Genomic DNA, 12,670 nt, shown 5'->3' on the forward strand with positions numbered 1-12,670 from the left:
CGTGCACTGCACTCGCCTGGCTGAGGTCTTCAGGGGCTTCCAACCAGATCCTCCATGAAGATAAACAAACACACACTTCTTTATTTTTTATTTTTTAACCCATGCAACCTCTTATCACACAGTCTCTGCAGCAGTTTCTGTTTCTACAGCTCAATAACGGCGGTGATAATTCCCCTTCCATGTTTTCCAGAGCCTGTGAAGTGTGTAGGCTTCCCCCATGTGTGACTGGGTTGGCATGGAAACAGCAGTGGCATTGTGATGTGTGCGTATTGAATTTTTCACCCCTGTTCCCAGAGTTCCTCACGGTGAGGAAAGCCTGACGCCATCCCCTCCCCCCGCCAATTACACTAGAGAGTAAAGGGGTGGGAGGGGGGGGCGATTCTTTCAAGATTTCAGCTTCAGTCCAACCTCCATGATACTTTAAAGTGAGAGTGCATCTGCCCTGAGCAGCGAAGGACCTTTGAATCCTCATCAGTTTCTGTCAAGAAGGCCATTACTGTCAAATTATTTTCCTGGGCCATTTCCTTTCACTAGAAGTTAGTCAGTTTGCTACTTTATGAATTATAAAGTGCTGCATATTTTCAGTTTCAGGCAGGTTTCAAATATTACTTGTATACCAAATTACAATACTTAAATGATTGAAATGCCTGTATCTGTCATTTTTGATTTGGATTTCCAGCACACTGCCCCCTTGTGGCCATGGATGTACAGAAAAGGGGTTAAGGTGGGTACAGCATGTCATTGGAACAAGCGGCCTCAGTAATGACCAGTCAAGGCAAAGGTTTTTCAGCAAGTTATCGCCATCTAGTGGCAGCAGAAGTGTACACCAAATAAAAAGACAGACCCCGGTGACAAGTTGTCACGTTTACTTTTATTGTAAAGGTGATATTATTCCAAAATATTAATATGTTAGAGGAACAGAGATAAAGAAAAGGAGGGGAGGAGCTCTAGAAAACATCTACACAAGACTTTGGTAAGAATCTTGGGACACATTCTTATCAAAAAATTCCACAGCAAAAAAATAACAAAATCTTCTAGTAATGCTCAAAATCATAGAGATCTCAATCGTGGTGCATCTACATGTACAACAATATAGCTGGGTAAAAAGTCAACTGGGCATTTTGTGTCCTAGAAACAACTGAACGATTGAAGGCATATAAAACACTGGAATGGCTGGGCACCTGTGCTTTAAAAGTCTGGAATATACTGTACTACTGAAGGATACCACAAGATATAACAGTTCTTTATTTTATTATTAAATCAATTTATAGTTCATAATTATATTTTTCAAGATATATTATACCACAACAAGTTTACAGTAACCTTGCAAAAGAGCCGTACGTGTATCAGAGCTAGTTGGAGAGCACAGAAGAATCGGCCGGGTTTAAATCCAGAGTTTTCCAGTGAGATCTTCAGCGTAACTGACCTGAGCTCTGGATTTAACCGACGCAGATTCAAGTGTGTGCTGCTTCAGCCATAAACGGAGTGCATTGGATCATTGTGCAACAGTGTGCCATGCCCTGTCCTGTCCCCAGCCCCGCTGTCATCCCCTCCCTCCCTTACGCACCAACCCCCAGTCCCCCGACTCCTTCCTAGCAGGGTTGCACGTTACATGCCCTGATCTCCTTCCTGTCCTTGCAGCTGGACAGCTGGGCAGTCTTAAACCTCTGCTTCACTGTCATGAGCCGCTCTTGAATACCTCCGCCGCACAGCTTGGTACAGTCCGTCCAACTCGACCACGGTCTCATTTTACACCCTAAAAGACAGAAATCAAGAAAGAGGGATGAGAGAGACGGTCATTACAATGTCGGTGATGTAATTCTGAATGCGACGAGGGCGAGGGCCGACCTGGATGCTCGGAGGTGACGTCGGCTCTGCTCGTTTTGCTCCTCCTCTTTTCGCGCTGCTCCTTGCGTCGTTTCTTCTCGTCGCTGTTGGCCTGTCCTCGGTTGCACTTCCTGATCTTACACTTCTTCCTCTGGATGGTTTCAGTGCAGGGGTCGCCTCCAAACTGAGGCTCCAGCTTCACCATGCGCGTCCGGATCGTGTGACCCTTCCCACAGGACTTATTGCACTCTGACCATTCAGTCCACTCAGACATGACACAGTCTATGGCTGAAGAGACACAATTGAACAGAGAGAAAGGGGTTTAGAGGCAGTTGTGACAGAGAGAGGGGCAACTGTGGGTCATGGATTATATACGAATCCACGTCCAGGGAATGTACTGTGTCTTATCTTAAATTATACAGCGGCACCGCGGAGAATAGTTTTCTGGTTTGCCAGAGGGTGTGATTTGTTTTCTCATAACCACATGCGTATGATGTAGCATCCTCACAACTGCCGTAAACTAATAAGCCCTGACATGAATAAAACATAGTATTAACAACTCAAAGTCCTAAAAACAACAACATGGATTTATACATAAATTACAATCCTTATGGGGGACACAAATCATGAGAAATTGTGTTTCTCCTGAAAGTTTCTCACTCTGGCAACAGCTTTTCTCGCTTCTTGGTGAAGTCAAGTTATCATTTATATCAAGATAGTGGGTTAAGGATGCGACAGATTTCTGTCTAAAGAGTGTAATTCTTCTTTTTATAACTACGCGGCTCATCGTAGGGTGGGAAGCTCAAATGTTAGGATAATGTTACGCTGATGTTTTCTAGGTTGCACGTCGTATACACGTGGTGAATCTGACAAACTGTTGTCATTTCACTGGTTGATTAGCAACTAAAAAGATGATGGATAGTACAAATCTGGAGGGATATCGGGCCATATTTCAAGGTAAAACAAATCTGGTTATCAAATTTGTTGTGTTACCTTGAAATATTGCAATAATCTCTCCCACCCGGAGTGTGATGTCAGAGGAAAATGGCTGCTGTGTGAATGTGGTCTATTTCACTGCGGTCTTACAGCTCTGACTTACTGACTAACTAATGTCACTTATTTCAAAGGTATTTATTTATAATCCCTTCAAATATTAGGATAGGACATTTCATTTGGAGCATTTCCTGTCTGTCAGGCTATTTCATGCATTTGACAGGAATCCGTTACCACTCATATAGACCAGCAAGCCCTTAATTACTGTAAATCTGAAAACAGGTACACAGAAATACTCCTATTCTCTGTGCTGTGAAGTAACTTACATCTGTAATGTATGTAGCTGCATTAAAGCACCAGGTTGCATAACAAAGGATTATCATTGCATTTACATAAATTACACATATACATATACACATATATATACAGCATGTGGGTGTGTAAACAGAGATGTTTATTACTTACGACACTCTGGCAGCATGCACTTCTCCACCTGTTCTAACTCCTCTGTGCAGTCTCCCAGCTCCACGGGGGACGTGAGCTTGCGCTGTCGTGTCCTCAGACCCTTCCCGCAGGTCACGCTGCAGTCACTCCAGTCAGACCACGGAGTCAGCATGCAGGGGATTGTATCTACACAGAACAGTCACACAGTAACACACGCATCCAGAGTTAACATGCAGGACATATTTTCACTGCAGCTGATCAAATCACTTTTTTAAAAGAAAAGAAATAGGAAGAGTTGCAGCTGGCAGTTTGTTTCATATCAGCGTATTCAGTTTCTGTTTTAATTAGTGCTTTTTAAAAACAAAATACTAATGTATTGTCCCATCAGTGCTACTTCCATGGATCTACAGTTGGGTAACCAGCCCCTTGTGCCCTGCAGTTTAATGAGACATTTTTTCTCCAGATTTGAAGTGTGGGAGGTGTCGGGAAAGTTGTGGTCCTGAAAACGCAGCAACTCACGGCATTCTGGCATCATGCACTTCTCCACTTCTAGCACCTCTGCCCCACAAATGGAGCCATCTGTAGGAGGCATCTTCACCAAACGCTCTCTCCGCTTCATGCCAAGACCACAAGTGGCACTGCAGACATCCCATTCCCCCCACTCTGTAACCAGGCAACTGCTGGGAGCTAAGGGCAAGAGGGAAAGACAAGACACGATAAACCACGATGCCGCTTACATTAAATCCATAACATGACTTAAAAGGAGGAGGGAAAGCTCACAGCATTCCTCGTTGACCACACAGTTTTCAGTCTCCTCTGTGGGCAGGGTGCAGACCGAGCCGTCATCAGGGAACTGCTTCACGTAACGCTCCCGGGACCGTGAGCCCATCCCGCAGGACACACTACACGGAGACCAGGTGATCCACTCTGACAGCATACAGGTGGAGGCATCTGAAGAGTCAGAGGACGAAGAAGGTGAAGTCAGAAAGCCTGAAGAGAGGTCCGGGATTTTGCTCACTGACAGAATATGTTAAACTCAAAATGATGTGAATTTATAGCTAAGCAGACATCAGTTGTCTGGAAGAAGAACAACACAACTAGAGAGAAAACTGCTGCACCTGAACGTCTCGTTTCATGTGTGATTGACAGTCATGAGTTTAATTATTACACGTAATGTTCAAAAGCTTGTTGCATCTTTTAGTTGTCTCTCTGTCTATCTGCTCCTTTGGTACACACACAACACACAGCTTGTTTCGTCATTTTGGGGGTTGTTAAGTGGATCTGTGTGTTAATATTCCTGTTTTTGATAATCATCAGTGTAAAGCAAAAACAAAAACTTTCATGGTTTCTTGCGGGGTTGAACTTGGTGAAGCTGCTCTGTAGTGTTGTCGAAGTTTCATAGCATTAATGTCATGGTTTGAGTTTTTGGTTTGGCCTTTGGTTTCCTGTTCACCTGTGTTTCATTTGCTGATTAGTCCCCGTCTATTTAAGCCTCTGTTGTTCTCTTACTCTTTGTGAGTTCCTCTGCTCCCTGTGTCTCGGATTTCTTCCCCATGGCTTTATGGTTTTTCCTCTGTTGTTGCATTAGTGTTTGGTTTACTGGATTCTATTCGTTGCCAGCCCTTTTGTGACTCACATTTTTGGATTTTTTTGAGTTTGGAGCTTTCATTTAAGCTTACCATTAAAGCTCACTCTTTCTTCTTTACCTTCCTGCTTCTGTGTGTGTGTGTGTGTCGCCTTTGAGTCCCTTTTTTGTGTAACTATAACAATTACACTCATGAAGTTCTGCTCAACAAGTCACTGGTAGCTGAAGTGAGGCACATGGGTTCTAGTTTTTGCCCTTGTGATCAACCAGTGCTGGAATTTAAATTTACTCAAGTACTGTAATGAAGTACAAATTTAAGTTCTTGTATTGTACAGCATTTCAGAGGCAATATACCCTTTTCACGGCAGACATTTTGATTTGTCAGAGCAGGAAACGCACAGGTGAAACTCATAACATCAGTGATGGCTGTATTCTATTCAGGTGAGCTACTTCCAGGGCTCTGATATTGTGCATGCTCGGCGACATAGCTTACTGAGACACTTAGTGGAATAAAGCCATTGTTAATGTTATTGGTAACAGATGGGCTTTTCCTGCTTTGATGTCTGCCGTGAAAACGAACCATTATTGTGCTTTTTACTAGGTTTAGTTACTTTGGACCCTTCATGTCCAGTAAAAACCATGTATCTCCAAATCTACAGCAGTAAAATGCAACATAAGCAAATGAATGCAGCTATCCTAACATCATATATAACAGTAAAATGATGACAGAGGCATTTTTTTTGTACTTTTAATTGTATGCTTAAAGTGCATTATGCAAATCATATTTACATACTTTTACTTAAGTAAATGCAGGACTATTACTTGTAGTGCAGTTTTTCCAGAGCGTGGTCAAGTGAAGGAACTGGATACTTCTCCCACCACTGCCTAACTTCAATATGTCAGTTAAATTACATTGCAGGAAAGAACAGGCTGTTAGCTAAATGTGTGTAATGTGGGTCTGAACTTTCTAGTTGCACATAAAGAATGTAACTAAATCAGCATACAGTCGTTTCTGAACATTAAAAAACGGCCACTTCTACCCGAGATACGGAGGAAGCTTGTAGGTTAGATTACTGCAGTGCATAAATGTCAGGTGTCTGCAAAATGTCTAAAAGTCCATCACAGTTCGTATAAAATGCTGCTGGCAGTGTAACTGGACCAAAGACAGGAGTCCCTGCACTGTCTTCCAGTTAGTCTGAGGATAGATCGTCTTACTTGTCTATAAATCTATTCACCGACGTGCCCCCGAGTATAAGGCTTATACATATGCTATAAGTCCCAGATAGAGCCATCAGATCTTTCTCTCTACTGCTCACTGCACCCAAACAGTGAGAGGCATAAAAGCCCTACAGTGATGCTGCCTCTGGGAACAGTCTCCCTCAGGATCCAAGGACAGAAAGTCAGACTTGACTGCCAAAAAAAAAAACCCTCACCATGCAACAACACTGACACTCTCCTGCCTTCATTATAAATTATTTCTGCTAAATTAAAAGTTAATCAACCGTTCCTTTGTGGCATACGGGCTGTTATAGTCATCTACGATCTCTCTCTAATTGTTATTTTCTCTCGGTGTGAATCGCTCCGAGCTGCATCTCTTCTATAAAAAGTTCTCCCCTGAGTATAATGCTTATATTATAAAATTTAGAATAATATAAAGTCATTAAAACAACACACAGTGACGGCCACAAGAAGGCACTATTGCTGTCTATTTAGGCCGCACAGAACAAAAGATTTTCTCTCATGTCAACATAAATTTGTAGCCATTCCTTGTCAAACCATCAGGAAGGAGAGGAAGTCCTAGATGTGGGGGATCATGTTGCTTCATTTCTTTGTTTGTAGTTCCACTGGCAAGAATAATCCGAAGTTTATATTCCAGTTTAGCCGAGGATACAGGTGAAAACTATTTCTCTTTTCACAAAAGTTTTTAATGACATGGTGGCATCAGACTCAACATATGCAGGGATGAAAGATGAACTAGTAATGCATGAACCAGCTTATCTAAACAATAGCCGTGGCTCAGTAGTTCATCACTTTATGAAGACCCGGGGGTCCAAAGGGAAAATTTTTAGGTTCAAGCACAGTGAGCCATAAAATAGATAATGATTAAGTTTCTTGAGGCAAACTATGCTTTTGAATCTATTATTAATAAATCAGAAAAAGACAGCAGAGAGACATCTTTCAAATCTCACAGTAAACCATGTTGTGCACATTACACACACCTCATGTCTGCATCTGTGCAGAAAGTACACATTGACAAGATAAACACTTTTGATGGATATCATATAATAGTTATAATGTGCTCTAACCGTCACCACATTCTCCAGCGGACCGTCTCTGCTATGAAAAGTTATATAAGAATAGGAATTTAAAAATGTCAAAAATAACTAAATGGATAAATGGGACATGGGACAAAATGACTAATAAAAGCCAGCAATGACTGATTTGAATCTCATAATTCTGGGATCCAGTAGCAGATGAGCTTGGGTCTGGAGATAAAGTGGCAGAAGGTAAATATTAACACTGTGACATTTGTTTTGCTGTATTGGCCCTGTGCTCCAGTTCGCTGGATTTGAAGTGAAACAGTGACTGTGAGGTTAAAATGCCAACTTTCAGCTTCGTTTTCCACACTTAATGAACCATGTAGAAATTATTGCCCTTCCTATACGTAGTCTCTCCAAGATGTTATTCTGGTCCCATTTAATATGTGTAGGCAGCCAGCCAGGCTACACTGAAGAAAGATGCCAGTGTGCGTGTGTTATGGGCACAAACAGGAGGAAGCAGGAGTTAATATCTCAGCACATTTAATTGGAATAATCTGTGAGGCTGGATCTATGGCCAATGTGATTTCTGGCTGACTCAAACGGTTTTATATTGTTTATTTCGCTGCCTATTTTGCCTCTTGTAGTATTTTCTGCACTTTAATTTGCCAGATTTTATTCAACTGCAGCGCTGAAGTGTTTTGATCTTTTTTGCCCGATAAAGCACTTTGTGACTTAGTTATAAAAGCTGCTATATAAATAAACGTTGCCATATTAGTGTAAGTGGGGCCTTAATATTTCTGCAATAAGTGTGAAACAAAGCACAAATAATGACCTTCTAAAAGAGCAATCTCTCTGCCATTTAAAAAGCAATGAACGGCTCGCTTCACTAACAGGCAACTCCAACCAGTGGATTCATCTTAAAGGGACCGAGAGTTTACTACAAAAAAATCTTTACGAGATAATCCAGAGACCTTATTGTGAGCAGTTTCATGTAAGAGCTAGTCTCTCATGTCCAAGAGGCTAACCTAGCTAACGTTACAGCTATTAAAGTGGGATGCAATTAATGTTTACATCCTGTGCTGTCACAAGCCTCTTGTCCATAAGTACATGCACGCTTCCTTTCTTTAGAAGAAAATAGGGTCATCAAAGTCTTTATGTTTCACAAGTCATTCAATTAAACCAAACAGTTGAAAACAAGGAGTGACAGACTGTCTGATCTTCACCCAACCTGCTGCATCCAGGGTAGAAATGATTGTAGGGAGATAAAAAGACATATACACCACTTTTACACCAAAATGTGTGTGTATATGCGGGTTTTTTAAACACTGGTAAACCTGCTTAAAATGGCTGTTTGACCCTTTACCAATTTCCTTCACCATGAACCAGCAGAAAAACAGAACAGCAGACCTTGTTTCTTGGGTGAATTACTCTTACAAAATAAATTTGATGACCTCATGCAATTTACCTTGACTTACTGTAAAATTTAAAAGCCTGCCTTATAAACAAAGTGCTCTTGTTGCCTCTGCTCGCTCTTAATTGCTGCTGTACTTTGGGCATTAGCGATGGCCTACAGCAATAAAGACCGTTTTATAAACATGCACTCGCTTCTTAAGAGTGTCAAAACATTAATGGAAGCAATAACCCTAAAATTTCTAAAAAAGACGTTAAACCGCGTTGAAGAATTATTTCAGAAGTGTTTTTTTTTTTATGTCATCACGGACTTGTTTGTTTTCCTTGCATTCACAGTAACCTCCAGTCTTTCGAAAAGACACTCACCCTCATCGCTGCATCCAGGCCCCATGCAGGGCTCAAAGTCCTGGGTGTGCGGGCAGGGCACACTGAGGTCCAACTGGGCCTTCAGCATCCTCTGCCTCATCCGCTTGCCCTTCTCACAAGTGGCCGAGCTGCAGGCTGACCATGGAGACCAGTTGGAGTAGATGCAGGTCTCAGGAGTATCATCTGCAAGATGGAGAGTGGAGTATACTGTAGATACGATATACAGCCTACAACTGTTTACTATGCTTTTAATCTTGTGTGTGTGAGAGAGAGAGAGAGAGAAATGAGAGCAGGGTCCAGACCTTCCTCTTTCTCCTCCTGGGCGATATCCGCTACAATGTCATCCACATTGTCTGGCACGATGTTGCACTGTTCCCCCTGTGGACGCACAGACACACAGCGGTGTTGAGACGCACTCTGTAAGGGCTCTGTTGCTCAGCTCTCTTAACACATTCTCCTCACTGTAGTATCCAGAATGAATGTACATTCATTCAGCAAGTGTAAACCGAGTGCATGTGTGTGTTGTTTGTATAAGTAAATGATGAAAAATGGGTTCTGGCAAATGAATAAAGCAATAACAAAATCCCCACAGCTGCCTCTAGATGCCACTGAAGGACTGCTAACCTTTTATCCCTTTCTGGTTGGCAGCCAGAGTTCCCAGAGAGTGTTTCACCACCCATCAAAGTATAATAAGAGGAAAGCTGTATTTTATAGAGAGTGAATTTTAGTACCTGCCGGCATAAAAGCTTTGACTTTTTCAATGCTTTTTCAAGTTCTTTTTGGAGTTGCATCACAACACAATTGAGTTATTATGTAATTTATTATTCTGGATATAAAGCGTGTTTACTTGCTCATCACTTACTACTGTACCACTACTAACAACCGACATAAATCAGATTTCGGAGAGCTTCCATTTCGTTTTTGTTCAATTTGGAAAGCAGCGGACTTGTTGAAAGGTGTCCCAGGGATTTTTTCTCACTTTGTGAAACACTACTCCCACCCAGCACACCGCACATACAGGAAGTACAGGACTGAACTTATCATTATACCTGCTGAGCACCAAAAAGGAAATGTCTCTCTCCCTTCTTCTACATCTCTACTTTTGAAGCTTTTATACCTCACAATGATTACAGATATTAAGAGATGCCAGTATCAATTTTTACGTCAAGTAGTGCACGTATATACTTTGAGAGAACTAAGTGTAGGTGTGAAGAGAAGGTGCGGAGCTGAGCTGGAAGAACATAAGGATCTTTTCAGAGGCTGTGTAATCACACCAACAGATCAAAACAACCCAAACAAGGACCTTTTTTTTTTGCTTGCTGTGATGCTTTATGCAAATGCCTGCATTATGATCATTATCCTTGAAAAGCTACCAAGAATGTAGCAAGAGCTGTAAAAACAGACCTTCCTGGCAATGCGCTCCACCATCACCCTCGCCACGGGAGTGATGGCGCCCCCCTCAGGGTCATAGAAAGGGCTCTGTGGATGATCCAGACTGGTCAGGGGACGGATCTTTTCCGGGGGCGTAGAGGGCTTGTTGGGAGACTAAAAGAAGGACACAGAAAGACAAAAAGAGAGAGAGAGAGAGAAAAAAAAGCAAAGCTGTGGATCTTTGGGATTTCAAAAATAACACACTGTCAGGATTTGCTTGAAAAATACTGTTGTGCAAGTACAATGAGCGCAAAGTCAGTCAAAGTCACACGCAGCACAAGTCACGCAGAGGACAGATCACAGAGCTGGAGTGCAGCTGTGGAGGAGTGCTGTAGTTTATATGGGAGATGCTCTTATTAGTCAACAGTAAAAGGTCTGCCAGCGTGGGGTCGATAGAAGCATCCCCGCCAGAGGCTGTCTGGAGGCTGAAGACCAGCTCATCCTTCACCCCCCCGCTGAGGCCACCCATAAAAAACACAGGGAAATAGCGCAAGTGTTTTTTTGTTAGTGTGAGAGAGAGACTGTGAGATAGGGAGAAGGGTAATGAGTGGCCACTAATTAGAAGACACAGTAAAAGTAATAGCACAAAGGACGGATCTCATTATTCTGTTACAGTCCTGCGCCTTTAACAAACCGAGAGCCAAAGTCCCACCAGAATAGCCTCTGTTCCTCCGCTGCGCCGTGTATTTTTGGATAGAGGGTTTCTTTCATTGATCTCTCTGAGAAGCTCGAACATGATACTTGTGTGATCTGTACGGACGGCACCGTTTGTGAAGGTTGTCATTTAAACAGAAATATGCAAAACTTTTATTTTGTGGATATTTCACACCCACATGTTTTAGATGTCGATGCAGGAACAAGCACACAACTTGTGGGAGTCTCTTCAGTTTACATGATGCTTGTTTAGCAGATGCTGTTATCTAAAGTGACTTACAGTAGGTGCATCCAACCACGTGGACACAACCCAATGATTGCTTGACTCGAGCAACTACCGAAAACTTCATTAAGTATGATGAATTTAGAACAATAAGAGATAAAGAAAAGTGTATACTGTATACCAGGTGTTACACACAACTATCACTGGATAAGGAAACCTAAAAACATGACATCAACTCACACCTGGCATTAGGCGTCTTGAGTGGCTCATGCGATCGGATCTCGCTTCCCCACTCTACATGAAGCTCCTGCGAAAGTTCAGACAGGAAGGCTACCCTTCTGCACGCTCAGTCGTTAGTTTAATCCTCATACCATCCTTTCATTCACTCTTCTCACTCATGCTCACTCAAATTGCCTGTCATCATCTGGGGCTGTCAATTGATATCAGCTGCTCACATCTGCCGTGCACATCCATCCAATAGCACAGCGACACACCTTCGCTGTTAGCCGATCATCTTGCTGCTGTCGTTTTAAATACAGTTGTCTCCTGCCTCTTGTTCATTCATGCTGCTGTCTTGCGTGCGCCTTCCGCCTCCCCATCACTGCCCAGCCTTCGCAGCTTCATCAGCTTCATCATTTCAATCAGCCCATATGTCTCAGAAGAGTCATCAGCCACCACCACCAGTGTCTGGGCACCACGGGGGGGATCCTTCTTGCTGCTGCTGCTCAGAGCAGACGCCCTACGATCATGAAATCTCCCTGCAGAGTCTAAGCGCCAAAGACTTCTGACTCATTATCTCACCTCATCTGCTGTAATAAATATTGTCTTTACTACATTCACTAGTCTCTCCTGATTGAAATGGAAATATACACCTACATCACTGGAACAAAGGAATACAATGTTTTTTACATGTACCGAATTAACAAGTAGGCCCAAATAGTTAAGGATGAGTTGTAGACAGAGTTTCTGCTCACACAAGTCACAAAATGTACCTTTTTACAAGTATGGAAACATCTTAATGTATTGTATTTAATGCTGAATCTACACAAAGGGACCGATGGTTTAGAATTTGGCTTAGTTGTTTCACAAAGTTTCAGTTTCTCCTCATGCAACAACTCGTGAAATCTTCTGCACAGGGGGAGCTAAAACATGTATTTTGCATTACAGTGAACCACATTGAAATCTGACAGCATTTATACCACTCTGCCTGTTGTTGTGGCTTCTTCGTGTTGTCAGTTGAGTAGCGGCCCAGGACACATGTGCATACAAACTGCTAAAACAATGTGGTCACATGTGGCCCAGACCCCCGCTGAATGTAGTCTCAGAGGTTGGATCTCAAATGTGTCCTTGATGCATCTTAGGGGTGTTTGCACCTGTATTTAGACCTGTCCACTTGTGATTGGATCAATTAGGACGTGTGGCGATACCAAATGTGAACAGGGCCTTAGATGCCCAGGCTGTTAAAGTAGCTTATTG

At 42.5% G+C, this 12,670-nt stretch overlaps 1 protein-coding gene across 2 annotated transcripts in view; it reads right to left on the reverse strand.

Annotated features, from left to right (window-relative positions):
• Window positions 1-851: 851 nt before the first annotated feature.
• The window catches only part of spon1a (spondin 1a), a 71,482-nt gene continuing 59,663 nt past the window's right edge, over window positions 852-12,670 (reverse strand). For both annotated transcript variants that reach the window (XM_084349499.1, XM_084349498.1), the window contains exons 9-16: window positions 10,291-10,431; window positions 9,189-9,264; window positions 8,887-9,069; window positions 4,045-4,215; window positions 3,784-3,951; window positions 3,286-3,450; window positions 1,849-2,115; window positions 852-1,756 (exon numbers count right to left, since the gene is read on the reverse strand). In XM_084349499.1, the coding sequence (XP_084205625.1) occupies window positions 1,593-1,756; window positions 1,849-2,115; window positions 3,286-3,450; window positions 3,784-3,951; window positions 4,045-4,215; window positions 8,887-9,069; window positions 9,189-9,264; window positions 10,291-10,431 (1,335 nt within the window). In that variant the 3' untranslated portion in view covers window positions 852-1,592. The remainder of the gene's footprint in view (window positions 1,757-1,848; window positions 2,116-3,285; window positions 3,451-3,783; window positions 3,952-4,044; window positions 4,216-8,886; window positions 9,070-9,188; window positions 9,265-10,290; window positions 10,432-12,670) is intronic.

This window comes from Pagrus pagrus, assembly GCF_965226575.1.
Source record: "Pagrus pagrus genome assembly, chromosome: 1".
Classification (NCBI taxonomy): Eukaryota; Metazoa; Chordata; class Actinopteri; order Spariformes; family Sparidae; genus Pagrus; species Pagrus pagrus.